The following is a 19,688-nucleotide window of genomic DNA, read 5'->3' as shown; positions in this document are numbered from 1 at the left end:
ATCCGTTAAGAAACACAGAGAACCGATTCACTGGTGATTCAGTCGAGCTAACATGGAGGGTCGGGGCTCGGTTCGCGACCGAGCGGCTCTCAGGACAGCTTGGTTCGGGTTGCAGAGGATGAAGAAAATGGGCTATAGGCTATATTTTAAACCTCATAACCCTTTTCTGTTTTAATTCTTTAATTAGAGGAAGAATTTTTTTTATTTGTTCTATTCTGCTGAGTCGTGATTTGAGGAAGCCATGAGCTCTGGGGAAGGAGAGGACGTGTGTAAGGACGGAGCAGATGTAGCGGCGCTCTTCAGACCCGGTGAGTGAGGACAGGAAAGGAGAGAGAGAGAGAGAGAGAAGAAATGCAAAGAAATGCATGCTTGAAGAATGGTTCCGGTTCGGTTCGGTTCTGCGTCTCAGTCTGCTGACGTGAGAAAACTAACAAAAGCTCGTGGGTGGGTTGCTCTGGAGAACAGGAGGATGATGACCCAGCTCTGAGGCTGCAGATGGGGTTGCGTTCCATGCATGCGCTATGATGATGGTGATGCAATGAATATACCACAGTTGTTTTTTGTTTTGTTTTTGCATTCCTTTGATTCATGCGCAGGTAGCTCTTTGAAGTGTGCAAGAATGATGTAAACAGCCTGCAGGCGCGCGATGGGTCGCATCTCTAAACATAAACATAAACATGCATGGAGGAAAAAAATGCAGAACTCATGCAAAATGATTGTGCAGAGTCTCTCTGTCTCTCTTCCACCATTCTCCTTCAGCTTTAGTTGTTTTCATGCGTGACGTAGGCGCATCTGGGTCTCTCTCATTTCAGGGTGGAATGACGTAATCATTATAAACATCCCGCATAGTGCTTGGGTCTTCCTGCAGGGTAGATTGATATATTGCTCTAAAATCTTTCTCTATCTACACGCATAAACATGTTGATGCTTTCCAAAGCAGTAACTTGATAAGAATTATACAATTACAAACATTTTGTGACTGGACCCTTAAAAGCTGCACATAAGGTGCAGAAGAAGGGTGGTGGTGTGGTTCGCACTGTCGCCTCACAGCGACAACATGCAAACTCCTTTCTGTGTGGCGTTTGCATGTTCTACCAGTGTCTGCGTGGGATTCCTTTGGGTGCTTTTCAAAGATATGCAGTTAGGTTAACAAGGGATTTGAGGTTGGGCTGAAGTGCCCTTGAGCAAGCTGCTCACTGCTCTGGTTATGTGTGTGTGTTCACTGCTTTATCCTGTTCTACAGGGTCGCAGGCAAGCTGGAGCCTATCCCAGCTGAAAGGCGGGGTACACCCTGGACAAGTTGCCAGGTCATCACAGGGCTCACACATGCCCCTTTTCCACCAAAGCAGTTCCAGGGCTGGTTCGGGGCCAGTGCTTAGTTTGGAACCGGGTTTTCTGTTTCCACTGACAAAGAACTGGCTCTGGGGCCAGAAAAAACGGTTCCAGGCTAGCACCAACTCTCTGCTGGGCCAGAGGACAGAACCGCTTACGTCAGTGGGGGGGCGGAGTTGTTAAGACCAACAACAATAACAAGACCGCGAAAGATCGCCATTTTTAAGCGATGAGAAGCAGCAGCTATACAAACGCGAAGTCATCCATTATTATTTTTTGGGGGGGGCTTTTTTCACCTTTATTGGATAGGACATGTAGAGACAGGAAATGAGTGGGAGCGAGAGACAGGGAGGGATCGGGAAATGACCTCAGGTCGGAATCGAACCCGGTTCCCTGGATTTATGGTATGGCGCCGTATCCACCTGAGCCACGACACCCCCATCCATTATTATTATTGTTGTTGCTGCTGCTTCTTCCATTTTGTTTTTGCTTCGATATTCGCGCCAAGGTTTATGCAAACGTAGCGACGTAACTGATGTATACAGCGATGTAATGACGTGGCTTCCCTTAGCACCGCGAGCTATGGAAAAGCAAACTGGTTCTCAGCTGGCTCGCAAGTTGAACGAGTTGTGAACTAGCACCAGCACTGGCCCCGAACCAGCCCTGGAACTGATTTGGTGGAAAAGGGATAACATAGGCACAGACAACCATTCACACTCACATTCACATTAGGGCTGCGTACCGGTACTGTGTACCAGTACTGTACCATGAAAATCAATTCGGTACAGGTCCAAAATACCGGATCATGAAATACCGGTACTGTACCGATATAAATTTACACCAAGTATCTGCTTATTTTGTGACTGAAGATGCGTAAATCCTACCACAAAGACGAAAATTTAGCACTGGAAAAGACGTAAAATGCCGCGCTGAAACTTGAAATCAGAGCCATCTTTGATTTGAGATCCCCTCGCCACAGTCTCACGAGGCATTGCGAGAGCTTGGCTGATCCAGCATTCTGATTGGTCAAAAAGACTCAAAAGCAGGTCAGCCATTTTTCCTTTGCTGGCATTGGCAGCCTTTGTTGCTTTGTGTAATTTTGCCGTGTAAGTTAAAGGCCGCGGACTGCGCGTAGTCTGTAGTACTCTAGTGTAGTCACTTCTCGCTGTGAGACAACTTATGACTTTTTGTCCCAAGTTAACTATAGGGTGACTGAGAAGTGAGGTAGGAAACCTAGTTATGTTCGGTTTTCTTTGAATAAAGATACTGACAAGTTGTCAACAGTTTATTAATGTTTCTGTCATTATTGAAGAAGTTCAGAAGAATTTGTCAAATTGTTCAGGCACAGGTCCGGACCTGTACCTAAACCTCTGTACCGGTACCTGATGTTACGTTTAGGTACGCAGCCCTAATTCACACCTACAGTCAATTTAGAGTCACCAGTTAACCTAACCTGCATGTCTTCTGACTGTGGGGGAAACCGGAGCACCCGGAGGAAACCCACGCGGACACAGGGAGAACATGCAAACTCCGCACAGAAAGACCCTCATTGGCCACGGGGCTCGAACCCGGACCTTCTTGCTGTGAGGCGACAGCGCTAACCACTACACCACCGTGACGCCCTTCATCACATGTACACTTGTGAAGTTCCTCCAGATTAACCCATCTGAAGTAGTGAACACACACATGTGAGCAGTGAGCGCACACACACATACCCAGAGCAGTTGGGGATTTGGTGCCTCACTCAAGGGTACTTCAGCCTAAGGCTGCCCCATGTCAACCTCACCACATGTCTTTGAACTGTTTCCCAGAGGCAACCCACACAGACACGTGGAGAACATGCAAGGAAACGTGTACATGTGACAAATAAAAGCTTCTTGGCTTGGCTTTGTGTGTCGTCCAGTGTTCCCATGATAGGCTCTGGATCCACTTCAAGTCTGACCTGGATAATGAATGAATGAATGAGTGCCAGACAGCCCAGAGTTCTGGATGAACATGTTCCTTACACTTCCAAGATGTAAAAAAAAAAAAGTGGGTTTATTCTGTGGCAAAACATGCCAAAATCAGGTGAGGATTTGCCATGGATTTGTCATGTGATAGAAAGTCGGTTGGAGGACAGCAAAACATGAGTACACATGATAGAAATTGTTAATATTACATTCACAAAGAGAGGGGCACACTTTTGAACTGAGATTTAATTTATCCTATTTTAATAGTTTCAACGATTACTATAAGTTGTATTTGAAATGATATTATGAAGCATCCATCCATCCATTATCTGTACCTGCTTATCCTGTACAGGGTCGCAGGCAAACTGGAGCCTATCCCAGCTGATTATAGGCGAGAGGCAGGGTACACCCTGGACAAGTCGCCAGATCATCGCAGGGCTGACACATATACCCTGTCCACACTAGGGATTTTGTACTGATACGATACTACTTTCGTACCGCAACACCTGTCCACACTAGCAACTATACCGGTACTGTAGCGGTATAACTGTATCGGTACGAAACCCACAAATGTATGGGTTTCGTATCAGTACAGTATCGGTACTGTAGCGCTTCGCTGTAGTGTGGACAGATGAAGCGGCTCTGTATCGATACAAATATAATGCGCATGCGCAAAGTCACACACCTCAATCGATGTCTTCGCTGAATAAAATAGTGAAGAACGGAGATTCGTTTTCTTTGTTTCTTTCTCAACTGCCTCGTGCGTTTTATACGATTCGACTGAATAAATGACCACCAGAAATACAGACTGTACATTGACAACAAAAAGCACACACACGTTGTTTCATCCGCCATATTCTCGGAAGAAAGTTACTCGGTAACCACGGAAACATTTCGCGCACGCACATTTCAGCTACCGTGAAAGAAAACCGCAAACATTTCTCGCTAGTGTGGACAGATGCACTAAACTGTACCGTTATACGTTGTATCGATACAGTTATACCACTATCGTACCGGTATATATGTGAACACAGCTATAGAGACAAACAACCATTCACACTCACATTCACATCTATGGTCAATTTAGAGTCACCAATTAGCCTCACCTGCATGTCTTTGGACTGTGGGGGAAACTGGAGCACCCGGAGGAAACCCACGCAGACACGGGGAGAACATGCAAACTCCACACAGAAAGGCCCCTGTCGGCCACTGGGCTCAAACCCAGAACCTCCTTGCTGTGAGGTGACAGTGTTAACCACTACACCACTGTGTCACCCGATGATGAAGCAGCATCTGTTAAACAGGCTCCTTTTTGAAGGTGCAAAAACTTTTGCACCCTGTTTCTTGGGAAACTAGATTTGTTCTGGTGTCATAAATTAATTTGCAGGCGTAGTCACAGAAATAGATTACTTCTGATCCCTCTCATTTTGCTTTCTTTTTTTTTTATTTCTAACACAGTCAATCCAAATGACTTGATGCGCATATTAATAATAGTTGACATAGTAATAATCATGCCTTCCACATTAAGCAACATTATTATTTCCCAATGTCTCATGCCAAGAAGGAAAAAAGAAGATTAAATGTGATAACACCATCACTGCCCACTGTCTTATCCTATAACCTGGGTTATTGACAGTTGATAACTGTGCTCCCTTAATTTTTCTCAAGATCCTGAGCTCATAATTATGAGATCTTTTCTTGTAATTATGAGATAGTATCTTATAATTATGAGGTAAGGTGTTTCATTTTTTTGATTCTATGAATCCAGTTTAGAAGCAGTTTTAAAAGATGACTAGGTGAAGACACTGAAGCTGGCTTCTTATTCACCTGCTTCTTATTCATATTTTTTTGTTTACTGTACATGGACAGGGCGGCATGGTAGTGTAGTGGTTAGCACTGTCACCTCACAACAAGAAGGTTCTGGGTTTGAGCCCAGTGGCCGACGGGGGTCTTTCTGTGTGGAGCTTGCATGTTCTCCCCATGTCTGCGTGGGTTTCCTCTGGGTGCTTCGGTTTCCCCCATAGTCCAAAGACATGCAGGTTAGCCTAATTGGTGGCGCTAAACTGACCGTAGGTGTGAATGTGAGTGTGAATGGTTGTTTGTCTCTATGCTTCAGCCCTGCGATGATCTGGCGACTTGTCCAGGATGTACCCCACCTCTCACCCACAGTCAGCTGGGATAGGCTCCAGCTTGCCCACAACCCTGCACAGGATAAGTGGTGACAGATCATGGATGGATGTTCACAGACAGGAGCCATCCAGTCCTTGTACAACCAAAGTGTGAGCTGTGTCCAAAATTCTTAGCACAAAGTCAAACATGTTCACGATGGGTGTTGGACTCCACCAAGGCTGCCCCTTGTTGCTGATCCTGTTTGTGATATTCATGGATGGGATCTCAAGGCGCAGCTGTGGTGGGGAGGGTGTCCAGTTTGGGAAACTCAGAATTGCATCTCTGCTCTTTGCAGTTGATGTGGTGATGTGGTTCTGTTGGCTTCTTCAGAGCGTGACCTTCAGCAAGCACTGGGACGGTTTGCAGGCAAGAGTGAAGCAGCTGGGATGAGAGTCAGCACCTCCAAGTCTGAGGCCATGGTTCTCTGCCAGAAAACGGTGGAGTGCTCCCTCCAGGTTGGGAATGATTTGCTGCCAAATGAAGGAGTTCAGGCATCTCAGGGTCTTGCTCACGAGTGATGGTAAAATGGAGTGTGAGCTGGACAGGTGGATTGGGGCGGCGTCAGCAGTAATGCAGGCGCTGTACTGGTCCATCGTGGTAAAGAGGGAGCTGAGCTGGAAGGCAAAGCTTTCAATTTACCAGTCAATCTATGTTCCAACCATCGCCTGTGGTCATGAACTTTGGGTAATGACTGAAAGGATGAGATCACAGACACAGGTGGCTGAAATGAACTTTCTCTGGAGGGTGGCTGGGCTTGCCCTTTGAGACAGGGTGAGACGCTCAGACATTCGGCGGGATCTTGGAGCAGAGCTGCTGCTCCTTCATGTTGAAAGGAGTCAGCTGAGGTGGTTCGGGCATCTGATTAGGATGCCTCCTGGGCACCTTTCTTTGGAGGTTTTCTGGGCATGTCCAACTGGGAGGAGAGCTCGGGGTAGACCCAGAACACGCTGGAGAGATTATATATCTCATCTGGCCTGGAAGTGCCTTGGGATCCTCCAGAAGGAACTGGAAAGTGTTGCTGGGGAGAGGGACACCTGGAATACCCTGCTTAGCTTGCTGCCACCGCTACCTGACCCTGGATAAGTGGAAGAAAATGGATGGATGGACTTTCTGCCAAATTCTAATATCATGATCTCCTTATTATGAAAATACAGTGGTGCTTGAAAGTTTGTAAACCCTTTAGAATTTTCTATATTTCTGCATAAATATGACCTAAAACATAATCAGATTTTCACACAAGTCCTAAAAGTAGATAAAGAGAACCCAGTTAAACAAATGAGAAAAAAATATTATACTTGGTCATTTATTTATTGAGGAAAATGATCCAATATTACATATCTGTGAGTGGCAAACGTATGTGAACCTTTGCTTTCAGTATCTGGTGTGACCCCCTTGTGCAGCAATAACTGCAACTAAATGTTTCCGGTAACTGTTGATCAGTCCTGCACACCGGCATGGAGGAATTTTAGCCCATTCCTCCATACAGAACAGCTTCAACTCTGGGATGTTGGTGGGTTTCCTCACATGAACTGCTCACTTCAGGTCCTTCCACAACATTCTGATTGGATTAAGGTCAGGACTTTGACTTGGCCATTCCAAAACATTAACTTTATTCTTCTTTAACCATTCTTTGGTAGAACGACTTGTGTGCTTAGGGTCGTTGTCTTGCTGCATGACCCACCTTCTCTTGAGATTTGGTTCATGGACAGATGTCCTGACTTTTTCCTTTAGAATTCGCTGGTATAATTCAGAATTCATTGTTCCATCAATGATGGCAAGCTGTCCTGGCTCAGATGCAGCAAAACAGTCCCAAACCATGATACTACCACCACCATGTTTCACAGATTGGATAAGGCTCTAATGCTGGAATGCAGTGTTTTCCTTTCTCCAAACATAACACTTCTCATTTAAGCCAAAAAGTTCTATTTTGGTCTCATCCGCCCACAAAACATTTTTCCAATAGCCTTCTGGCTTGTCCACGTGATCTTTAGCAAACTGCAGATAAGCAGCAATGTTCTTTTTGGAGAGCAGTGTCTTTTTCCTTACAACCCTGGCATGCACACCATTGTTGTTCAGTGTTCTTCTGATGGTGGACTCATGAACATTAACATTAGCCAATGTGAGAGAGGCCTTCAGTTGCTTAGAAATTACCCTGGGGTCCTTTGTGACCTTGCCGACTATTGCATGCCTTGCTCTTGGAGTGATCTTTGTTGGTCGACCACTCCTGGGGAGGGGAACAATGGTCTTGAATTTCCTCCATTTGTACACAATCTGTCTGACTGTGGATTGGTGGAGTCCAAACTCTTTAAAGATAGTTTTGTAACCTTTTCCAGCCTGATGAGCATCAACAATACTTTTTCTGAGGTCCTCAGATATCTCCTTTGTTCGTGCCATGATACACTTCGACAAACGTGTTGTGAAGATCAGACTTTGATAGATCCCTGTTCTTTAAATAAAACAGGGTGCCCACTCACACCTGATTGTCATCCCATTGATTGAAAACAGACTGACTCTAATTTCACCTTCAAATTAACTGCTAATCCTAGAGGTTCACATACTTTTGCCACTCACAGATATGCAATATTGGATCATCTTCCTCAATAAATAAATGACCAAGTATAATATTTTTGTCTCATTTGTTTAACTGGGTTCTCTTTATCTACTTTTAGGACTTGTGTGAAAATCTGATGATGTTTTAGGTCATATTTATGCAGAAATATAGAAAATTCTAAAGGGTTCACAAACTTTCAAGCACCACTGTATGTCAAAAACTGGACAGTACACGCTAACCACTAGGACAACTCGCAGTTTTTAGTGGGATCCCAATTTAGTGGGATATTTGAGAATGAGGAGATAATAGTGTAGGAAATTGTATGAGATTTTAGTGCGCTTCATGGCGCCGTCTACAGGTGCAAGCTTGTAATACCTGGACCGTTTAAAGTGGACCAGAAAATCCGAACATGAAGCCAACTTCAGCCTTGTCATTGAGCTAATTTCAACTGTTTTAAACTGGATGGAATAAAGACACGTGTGATAAAGAAATATATGTGACTGCATTTGCAAACAATTCAGTAGCTACTCATATTATTATCAACTGTTTAATAATTAATATCAGATGCACCCCCACCATTAATGGGATGGGCGTGGCTGTCAGAGCACCTCCCACTCCAAAATTAGTGAATGCCTTCTTCGAAGATCCCCCCCCCCCATAAAAATGTGCCATAAGTCAGAAGCAAAAGAAAGATTCCAGAAGCTAGCTAACTAAATATATTTGTAAATATTTAGCAAGCAGAATGTAACGGATATTATGGATCACGTGCCATAGTGCTGTCTTATTTCTGTCCTGCATGCTGTTTCTTTTCTGTCTGTTGTTTTTGTAAACCTGGTGCATCCAGAGACCGGATGCAGGAATGAGCCATACGCTTGTGTGCTTTGTAGTTGAAACACTATAAAGCAGTGTATCCTGAATCATAGATATACGATCAATATCAAGTCAAATGCACTTAATATAACCTCACTGCATTATCTGTATGTCAGAAATAAAACACAGAAATAGGACATGTGCTGTTTTAGGAATCAACAACAGGATGGTATGATGTGGCCTGACATGAAACAGGGTAACTGTTACCATTCAGAAGTTGATTATTTAACAATAACAGCAGATCCCAAAGTGTTATGTTGCTCTTAAACTAGAGCGATTTGTCAACGTATACAATATCGCCAACAAAAATATTAACCATATATAAACAACTCTTAAAATTCCATCTATTATCTGTAACCACTTATCCTGTGCAGGGTTGCAGGCAAGCTGGAGCCTATCCCAGCTGACTGTGGGCAAGAGGCAGGGTGCATCCTGGACAAGTCACCAGATCATCACAGGGCTGACACATAGAGACAAACAACCATTCACACTCTCAGTCAATTTCGAGCCACCAATTAACCTAACCTGCATGTCTTTGGACTGTGGGGAAAACCGGAGCACCTGGAGGAAACCTACGCAGACCACTACACCACTGTGCCGCTCAGATTTGAACATGCGATCTTTCCTAAAAGGTGGCATAATCATGTAGTGGTTAGCACCAGGACCGTTTACAGCTTTGGCTGGGCCCGGGACAAAATAATCTGAGTGGGCCCCCCCCAAATAATCTGAGTGCCCCCCCCACACACACACACATACGCTCGCACGCACATCGCCACACAGCAACCACCCACACCCAACCCCTCTTTTCACAGTCTCCATTCACTCCAACCCTTAAATAACAGGTATTCCAAGCCCATTATAACAATCAACCATTTTATTTCAACATTTCAACAGTTTGAACATTTCCTTAGTCTGCAACTATTCAGGTGCGAAATGCAGTGCGCCGGACTTTTGTTGTGGCAAAGTCGTCAATAAGGTCATTGAAGTCCAGCTTCTTTGCAAGTTTGCGCTCTATAGAGAGCATAGCCAGCCCATTGAGCCTCTCCTGTGACATGTTTGAGCGCAGGTAGTTGATAAACCAAAATGATTGTGTACGGGATGGAACTGGGCCTCAATGAGAACGGAGTTATGGCTTTCCCAAAATCTGAACATAGAAGCATCACCACTAGTGATGTGTACAGTGAGTTTTTCAGTGTATTTTTTTGTCTTGTTTTTCATAAACGTCCTTTCCATACTCGATTTAGAGTGTTACAAAAAAAATTGACACCCTCCCAACCACGTAACATTAGCCTATCTGACCTGGGGGCTGACACGTTTATTACAGATAAACCAAAAGGATTACAACGTTCCCTGGATATAGAACTGGACCGAGAAGATTTCAAAATCTTAACGTGTAAGCAACAACAATAAAACAGAGGTTGTTTTATTCATTTAGGGCTTATTAGGCTACTTTCATTAATTGCACTTTTCATACAGGCCTATCATTTTTCACTTGAGCAAGGGAATTGTTTGAAGAGTATCCAGTCTAAGCGAAAGTTTAATGTTTTTCAACAGACTAACCTCAAAACACCCCATTTATAGCCCATTCGTTACATTAAACTCTATCTAGCTGGCAATTTCACATGCCGTCGTATCTACACGGGATGATTTCCAACAAAATAAGGTTTAATTAACAAGAGGCAGCGTTCCACGGGCTTTCAGCTAACCGGAGTCCAGCTCAGCGCAGCTCAGCAAGCGTGCCTAAAACATTTGGATATGATTGCGGGCCAATGTGCTATTCTTTGCTTCATTGAGATATATGCAACACAGTGTTATTAAACCGATATGTTTATGAAATAATTCAATGCCCTGTGCATTTCAGTGTTCACTCAGTGTACCCTGCTATCCCCTACTTTATAATTATGAATGGTGCGTCGCGCGTGCTGGGGTTACATTACGGGGCTGGAAAAAAGTTATCTGTGTCTTACCTGGCTCAGCTGCCCCACTGCATCATCTGAATCTTTTCTAAAATATCTATGCAGTGAGCCCCTGAGGCTCTTGGCTTCTTCATCTCTTTTTCTCTTTTCTTTTCTTTGCTCCTGACTTGTGCATGTTGGCAAACGGGCTCGCACGCTTATTGTCGAAGCATTATGATGGAATAGTGCCGTGTTATTTGGCGCCTTAATCAAAGACCAAACCATTTCTGCATTAGGGGTGGTAGGTGGGTTCTTGAATCTATTTTCGAAGACAATAAAGGCAAAAGAACCAGAAATCATTCATTGAATGCAAATATAGCACATTTTTCTCCCCCAAATCAACACATTTTGAAATGAAACAGAATGATTAATGGCATCTTCATGAGGGACCAGTTCTGGGCCCACCCTCATGCCTGGGCCCGGGACAAAATACCCGGTTGTCCCCCCCTGTCGACGGCCCTGGTTAGCACTGTCACCTCACAGCAAGAAGGTTCTGGGTTTGAGCCCAGTGGCCGACGGGGGCCTTTCTGTGTGGAGTTTGCATGTTCCCCCCCATGTCTGCGTGGGTTTCCTCCGGGTACTCCGGTTTCCCCCACAGTCCAAAGACATGCAGCTGAGGCTAACTGGTGGCTCTAAATTGACCGTAGGTGTGAATGGTTGTTTGTCTCTATGTGTCAGCCGTGAGATGACCTGGCAACTTGTCCAGGTTGTACCCCGCCTTTCGCCCATAGTCAGCTTGGATAGGCTCCATCTTGCCCGTGACCCTGCACAGGATAAGCAGTTATGGATAACGGATGGATCTTTCCGAAAAATAGTAAACTTATGGCCCTTTTCCACTACCCTTTTTCAGCTCACTTCAGCTCACTTCAGCCCAACACGGCTCGCGTTTCGACTACCAAAGAACGGCACGACTCAGCTCGCTTCAGCCCTGCTTAGCCCCTAAAACTCGCACGGTTTTGGAGTAGGGCTGAAGCGAGCCAAACCGAGCCGAGTGAGGCTGGGGGCATGAGGAGACACTCCCCTGTGCACTGATTGGTGAGGAGGCGTGTCCTCACATGCCCACACACGCCCCGCGAGCACGCTGGGATCTGTAAACACCGTAAACCCGGAAGAAGAAGAATTACGAATTACGAGAATTTCTGAAGCCTTATGCGCCTCGCCTCATCTATACGCTCTTGCCAGTATCTGTTGGCGTTGTCGGTGACAACAAGCCACAGCACCAAGACCAGCAACACTAACGACTCCATGTCCTCCATGTTTATTGTTTACTATTCGGGTCGTGAGACTACCGCTTAAAAGATCACTGATGTCACTGTTTGCGCTGCTTAATGACATCACGTGACGTCCACCCACTTTTGCTAACTCCACCCAATGTGTCCACCCACTTCCAGCCAGCACGGTTCAGTGCGGTTGTAGTCGAAATGCAACTCCAACAGCCCCACTCAGCTCGACTCAGCACGGCACGGCTCAGCCCAACTCAGCCGCGTTTGTAGTGGAAAAGCGGCATTAGATGCCCAGGGGCCTTGCAGTAAATGGAAGAAAAGGAGACCCAGATAGCTTTGCAGAATCTTGTATTTGTTATATTTTAGTTAGTTATCAGTTCTGGCTGGGTTCTTGCCTGAATTGATAATCACATGATCAGTTTTTCTCTGGCTAATCAGACACAAGGTATGTCACCACTCTTGCTGGAGCAGCTGGGGGTTAGGCAGCTTGCTCAAGGGCACTTGAGTCAGTCCTACTGGTTCAGGGAATTAAACCAGCAACCTTTTGGTCCCAAAGCTGTTTCTCTAACCATTTGGCCATGGCTTCCCCCATTATAGTTATATTCATCTTATCCTTTATGCACCTGATGGACAGCAATCTCCAGCTTGTTAAACACAGAGCTCTGGTTATCAGGTCCTTAGACACCCCTTCTCCTTGTAGACTGACTGAACATGTTTTGTGTTCCCAAACTGTTTCCTCTCTCTTTTGCCTTAATTGGTCCAATTCTGTGGGCCTTGAGTGGGACCTTTAGAGGCCCACAGTAGAGGTGTGTGCAGGAGTTTTTTAATCCTTTTCCTCTCCTGCTCCAAAGGAATTCTCACCAATCCTGTCCACTCCAGAATAAATTTCGGCCAATTCCATCCACTCCTGGAGTAATTATGAGTAGTCCCACCAGCTGCAACACACACTTGACCATTCCTGCTTGCTCCCCAAGAAAACTGGACCAACTCCTGCAGAAAGTTTGAACATTCCCATTCCCTCCCATACAAAGTTTGACCAATCCTACCTCTTCCAGCAGAAAATTTGACCACTACTTCCAACTTGCACAGAAAGTTTGATTTATTCTCAAGTTTTACAAATCCATATTTCCACCTGCTCTTGCAAAACCAACCCTGTCTGCTACCATAGAAATTTTGACTAACCCCACCCACCTCAGCACAAAGTTTAATAAATCCCACACTCTCCCACGGAAAGTCAGCCAATCCTGCTCGCTGTTGTAGAAAGTTTGACCAATCCCACTCCCCCTGCTCCCACAGTAAGTCTGAACAATCCTGCTAGCTCCCACAGAATGTTTGACCAATCTTGCCTGCTCATGCAAGATGTTTGATCAATCCCACCCACACTTGCAGAAAGTTTGACTAATCATGTGCACTTTCTGAATTATTATTTTTTCTTTGCATTTGCCTGCAATTTCAGGAAGCTGCATGATGAGATGATACAAGGCTTAGTCTTGCAGGTGAAAGTCTGACGTGGACAAATAATGTGACTGCAGCAGAAGTAACCCTACTACTGGGTGTAGAACAATAAAATGTTATAGACACAGTTGAATGGATTGTCACTTATCCAGTACACATGATGTACTGTACATAACTTCATTCCACCAGCTCATGACCAGTGATGTAAACAAGACTTGACAAATGGACTCCTTGGCTCTTCTTTCGATGACAGTGGCTACTTTATGGTGAAAGTGTCCACACATGACACACTTGTGTCCTAAGTGAGTCTCTCATGACCTACTCCAACCACTTGACCATCTGGCAGCTGATGACAGAAAGATGTCGCAAGCCTTACTCTTGAAGACTTTATACCCAATCCAGAAAACCCCAAGCACTCTTGGATGTGGCACTTTCCAAGAATTTCTGTAGCAGCAGGCTGTCGTTATCATCCCTGGAGCTTTTGATGTCTAAAAGCACAAGGCAATGTTGAATATTTATATACCACTGCAGTGGCTCTGTGGTCTCCTTCCGTACCATAAAAGAAGCCACAGAAATTGCCGTGAAAGAAATCTAGAGGTCGTTACAACATGTAATGCAAACTTGTGGTGATCACTCAGTAAGGATGGTCTGTTTTCCAAATCAAGGGCTTAATTGAAGTGTGAATGGATTTTATGGCTGCCTGGTGAGCAATTGCTGTTCTGACAGGAGAAGTCATTTGTCTTTGATAGGCATATCAGGTGAAAATTCAATACCAATTGCTTTTAAAATGCTCTCATTGAATTCAGAATGGAATGCAGAATAACATACTTTTTACAGAATGAAAACATGTTTATCAGTTCTTGAAATATTAATCAAAGGTTGATTTTTTAGAAAACTGATTCCAATTAATTGAAGTGAAATTGACACTCATGTTTCTGACTTGCATTTTTTTTTTTAACATCATCCCGACCACGAAGATCTCAATATTTTTCATCAAACCAGCTACAGGTATATTCTAAAATAGTTATTTATTTCCAGGAATCAGTTTGATTTGAAAAAAATAAGTAGGTAAAGCTATGAAAACTCACTTCAAAGTCTCCCGCAGATCATAACATCAAAACTAGCAGACAGAAAATTTTGCTGAATACTTCATCAGAAACAGTGAGAGCATCCCTATAAAGGTTATCTGATTGATATTCATGAGTAATCCAGTCGGAAACTGATCAGAAGAGAGAGAGCCTGGCCGCTTTCCCTTGACTCAAAAATCACCAGCAGTTTCCCGCAAGCAGAGAGCGTACTCTGTTGTACCAACTTCAACCTGCCATTACTCCCAAAGTACTGAACAGATCTTAACAAGATGCATTTCTTTGGAAAGCAGAAATTATAAGCTTTTTAATGATAGTATCCACAATAGAAAATATTCAAGAGTTAAGCAATGACAGATTTGGAAACTCAGATGAGTGCCTGCATGCACAATTTTCACACCATGGCCAACAAGCATCTGATATAACCTACCTTTGATTCTCTTGTATTGACTATCAAACTAGTGTTGCTTTGGTCAGTGAAAAATTGCATACTTTTTGTGAAACATGATGAAATTTTACAAATATGTAGCACATTAGAACTGGAGGCAAGTACATGCAATTGACATTAAGCTATTTTGAGGGTAAATTCAAGAGTCATTCATTGTTCATAGCATGGCAGGCAGATGGGATAAAAAGAGAACAACCCATACTAATAAAGACAAGAAACAGACCCGGGTTAGATCAACAGAACTAGAAAAGCTGCAAATGGGGAACATGGCTTGGAATTGTTGGCAAAATCACAGTGTTCCCCAAGACAGGACAGGAAAAAACAGATGTATCATAAATATATAAACTAATTCAGGAGAAACAAGGAACAGGTCCACACCATCAGGGAAAATAAGCCAGTGTCAATTCCATTATCTGTAACCGCTTATCCTGTCTAGGGTTGTGGGCAAGCTGGAGCCTATCCCAGCAGACTATGGGTGAGAAGCAGGGTACACCCTGGACAAGTCATCAGATCATTGCAGGGCTGATACAAAGAGACAAACAACCATTCACACCTACGATCAATTTAGAGCCACCAATTAACCTAACCTGCATGTCTTTGGACTGTGGAGGAAACCCATGCAGACACAAGGAGAACATGCAAACTCCACACAGAGAGGCCCCTGTCAGCCACTGGGCTCAAACCCAGAACCTTCTTGCTGTGAGGCAACGGTGCTAACCACTACATCACCATGCTGCCCCTCAGTCACACTATTATTTAAAATAATAAATACATGCATATATTTTTGTGATAAATCCACATTATACTGAGCGTATTTCCCACATTAATAAATACAAAGGACTTTGTGTCTGCTGTATCTTTCAGTTCTTTTAAATAAAGGCTGAATACTTTCTTCTTTGCCTTTTATTAAATCAAATTTCAGGCTTTTGATTAATTCCTTGCTCTGCACTATTACTTTTATTCTTGTATTTTATCTGTTTTATTCTATTTTAGTTTATTTTCTATTCTCTTACTATTTTTAATTGTACTTGAATGTCCGTCTATCATGTGTTTCTTCCTTCGTCCATTCACCGCAATGCATGATGGTATATATTGCTTGGTTAGTGACCATGGGTTATACACTACTTTTCACGGTACGCTGTGGGATGCGATGAGTCCACTATATAGGGTGTAATAATTCTTACTATACATTCGGACAGCATTACAAAATGGCAAACTCACTATATATCCACTATTAGGCTACGTTCACACTGCAGGCTGAAGTGACTCAAATCCGATCTTTTCGCCCATATGTGACCTGTATCCGATCTTTTATTGACAATATGAACGACACAGATCCGATTTTTACAAATCCGACCCAGGCCGTTTGGATATGTGGTCCTAATTCCGATTCCTATCCGCTCTTTTCATATGCGACTTCAGTCTGAACCGCCAGGTCGCATTCATCCGACTTACACGTCATCAACAAGCCACAAACGTCACTATTCTGCGCTGAAGTAGGCGGCGGGTCTCTCAAAAAAAGTTACAACAACATGGCGCATAATCACGGGCGCAGATGGGACGGGGGGATTCGTCCCACCCAGATTTAAATTCACTTCGTTCGGTCCCCCCCACTTATAGGGAGGAAAAAACGTCTATGCTGTCTTTCTTTGCATAAGGCAAACCTCACGGAAAAATCAAAAGACTAATTACCATTCGGTTTATTGAGGTGCACGGCAGTGTATACATAGTTGCAACAACTCACATAAAACAAAACAAAGACTGATATTTGGTTGGTTGAGCTGCGCAGACTGCACAGGTTGCGAGCTCGAGCTTGGTTGCTATGGTAACCCACAACAAGTTTGACAGGCATATCGGGGTTGGGGTTGGTTTGCTGGCAGCTTTGTCCCCCCCAGTTTTTTGTCCCCCCCAGTTCAAAAAACATATCTGCGCCCCTGCGCATGACATCAATGCGAGGGACGCTTCGGGCTGTGAAGGTTCTGAATCTTCTCAATGGAAGGACGCAGAGGTTAGGGAGCTGATTTCCATTTGGGGGGATACAGCTATTCAAGCTAGATTGGATGGGTCATACCGCAACCGGGCGGTTTTACTTCCGTAAACACTGGCCATGCTCACTGCGTGTGACGTCGTCGTATCCTGCAATGCGCATGCGGAACACTTTTAGGTCACTTTTTGTTCATACTGAGGATCACATACAAGTCGCATATATTTGTTAATGTGAACGACCTCACAAAAAAATCGGATTTCACAAAAAAATCGGAATTGAGCATTAAGCCTTGCAGTGTGAACGTAGCGTTAGTGAGTGATTTCAGACACAGAGAAAGACATATGGACCCTTTTCACGTGACATCACGACAAACGCGGCCGCCATTTTGGACGTGTACTACCAGTAGTTTACCACAGCCAACATTGAGGAATGGCAGCAAAGAAAGTGTTTATTTTCACCAAGACTTCCATCATGCCACTATATTGCTGTGCACCTGGATGTAGTAACCATCAACAAACAAGGCAAGGGTTATCATTTTATCGGATCCCGGTAGATGCTGACCGACGGAGAAGATGGATAGCGGCATACCAACGCTTGTGTAGTGACCACTTTGTTGGAGGTAAAACGAATAAAATTAGCCAGAAAAGGCATTACATTGCTGTTAACATTCCATTCTAGTTTACTGTAATTATGATCTGGCAGCTATTTACACTGGATCCAGTGTAAATAGTTGCCGGAGCCAACGTCCGAGGTTCCGGAGCGCGCTCGCTCGCGGCCCGGCCGGAGCCAGCGTGCGCGCTCCGGAACCTCGGACGTTGGCTCCGGCAGCTATTTATACTGGATCCGGTGTAAATAGCTGCCAGATCATAATTACAGTAAACTAGTAAATACAGTTTTCTGCATCTCGCTCCTTTTTCTTTTATGTTTGTCGCCTTCCTCGCATTCAAACCGATTTGAGCCGAAGTCCACTACATGTCCAAAATGGCGGTCGCGTTTACGAAGGTCACGTGACTGAAAAGGGTCCATAGCAAAATTTAAGAGTTGACACCTGAATTACAGTTAAGCCTATGGTGCAGGCTGACAACTTTACAAGCTATTTCCTCTTCAGCTAGTCAAATCCTAGCATCTATTCTGGGAAAAAAATAAAACGAGAAAAACTGTGCATCTTTGTTCATGAGGACAAAGATGCAGAGCTTCTAGCTTGTTCACGCACACATCCATGAACCAAAGTCCGTGCCTGCTCATTTTAAACTCCTGGACCAATTATCACTCACCATTCAGTCAACTCAAATTTCAGTCACGATTAATGGCTGAAATTTGTCTTACACTAATAACCTGTTTTTTGAGAAAAATAAAAAAGCCAGAATTAACATGATTTCAAACCCTTTGCTGCTTCAAGCTTGGCTATGTCAAAGCAACATTCCCATGGGACTTTCATTTTGCCATTTGTCAGTGGGAGAATAATTGAGCTTTTCTGTTTCCTGTAATCTGAGGTGGAGGTTTTGACTGCATGGAACTTTTGGAGTTATTCACTGCTTTTATTATTTCTGATTAGGGGTTAGCTCAAAGAGTGGAGGCAATTGTGGTTTCAACCTTTTCCTCACATTGCCTAATTTCTGTGGTGTGTATGAATTTTCGTGGGAAAATTATTAAACACACACACACACACACATTACTGTACAAAAGTCTTCGGCACATGTAAAGAAATGCTGTAGACCAAAAATTGCTTAAAAATAATGAAATGAAATGTTTCAACATTAAAAAAATACTGTAAACAGTAATCAGTAAGCCATAATAAATGAAACAAAGTCAATGAAACATAATAAATGAAACAAACTTTTGCACAGTAATATATAGTACTGTGCAAAAGTCTTAGGCACCCTATTTTTTTTCATACAAACCTTATCAATTTCTGTTTTACGACTTCTATATTATAGAGTCAGTCCAAAAACATTTTAGAGTTCCAAACGCTCATTATTTTTCCAGCACAAAGTTAAATGTTACAGAAAAAAATGTTTGTATCTGAGCAGCATATTCCATAAGAGACCGCTTTTCAGATTAAAAAAGAAAACATAATGAAGGCTACTGGGTTTTGGTGTAGAAAGACTGCCTTTCAGATTTTTCAAGCGCAGATCATAAAAAGAATTTTCCCGGACACCCAATTATTTTTGTTTAGTGGACCGAAAGCTACTGAATTCGAATCACAGACTTCCAGTTTTATTAGGTTTTTTTTTTTTTAAACACACAACAAGTAATGAATTTAGGGCCACATGGCCCTAAATTCTCTGCTATTTTTTCCTGCTTCACCATGACCCAATTCAAGATACTTTGTCATGCATCACGTGATGGGCTTTCCCCATTTTCGCAAGGCATTGTGGGATACAAATTTGAAACAGGAGAAAAAAATGGAGGACGTGAGTGTGCAAATGAAACGTGAAAGACTGACTACAGTGACAGAAAGTGAGAAGAAAAGACGTTACGTTGCGAGGGAAAGGAGAAACAGGACCAAACTAATAAATATCGGTGGCCAGCGAGCACCTCGGTGTGATCAGCTGTTCATTTAGCGACAGAATGATGTAACTGTCAGTGCACGGTCAAAGGTAAACCTGTAGATGGCAGCTGCCATAAAACCCAAAAGAAGAAGAGGAAGAAGGTAAACCTGCG

General features: G+C 43.6%; 1 protein-coding gene across 4 annotated transcripts in view; it reads left to right on the top strand.

Moving 5' to 3' along the window:
- The first annotated feature begins 230 nt into the window (after nt 1-230).
- LOC132886516 (triple functional domain protein-like) overlaps nt 231-19,688 on the top strand; it is a 340,453-nt gene continuing 320,995 nt past the window's right edge. For all 4 annotated transcript variants that reach the window (XR_009654705.1, XM_060921223.1, XM_060921226.1 and 1 more), the window contains exon 1: nt 231-308. Coding sequence is in view for 3 of the 4 variants with exons in the window: in XM_060921223.1 (XP_060777206.1) it covers nt 242-308 (67 nt within the window). In the remaining variant the exon portion in view is untranslated. The remainder of the gene's footprint in view (nt 309-19,688) is intronic.

This window comes from Neoarius graeffei, chromosome 5 (assembly GCF_027579695.1).
Source record: "Neoarius graeffei isolate fNeoGra1 chromosome 5, fNeoGra1.pri, whole genome shotgun sequence".
NCBI classification, from domain to species: Eukaryota; Metazoa; Chordata; class Actinopteri; order Siluriformes; family Ariidae; genus Neoarius; species Neoarius graeffei.
This window is presented reverse-complemented; position numbering and strand designations above follow the sequence as displayed.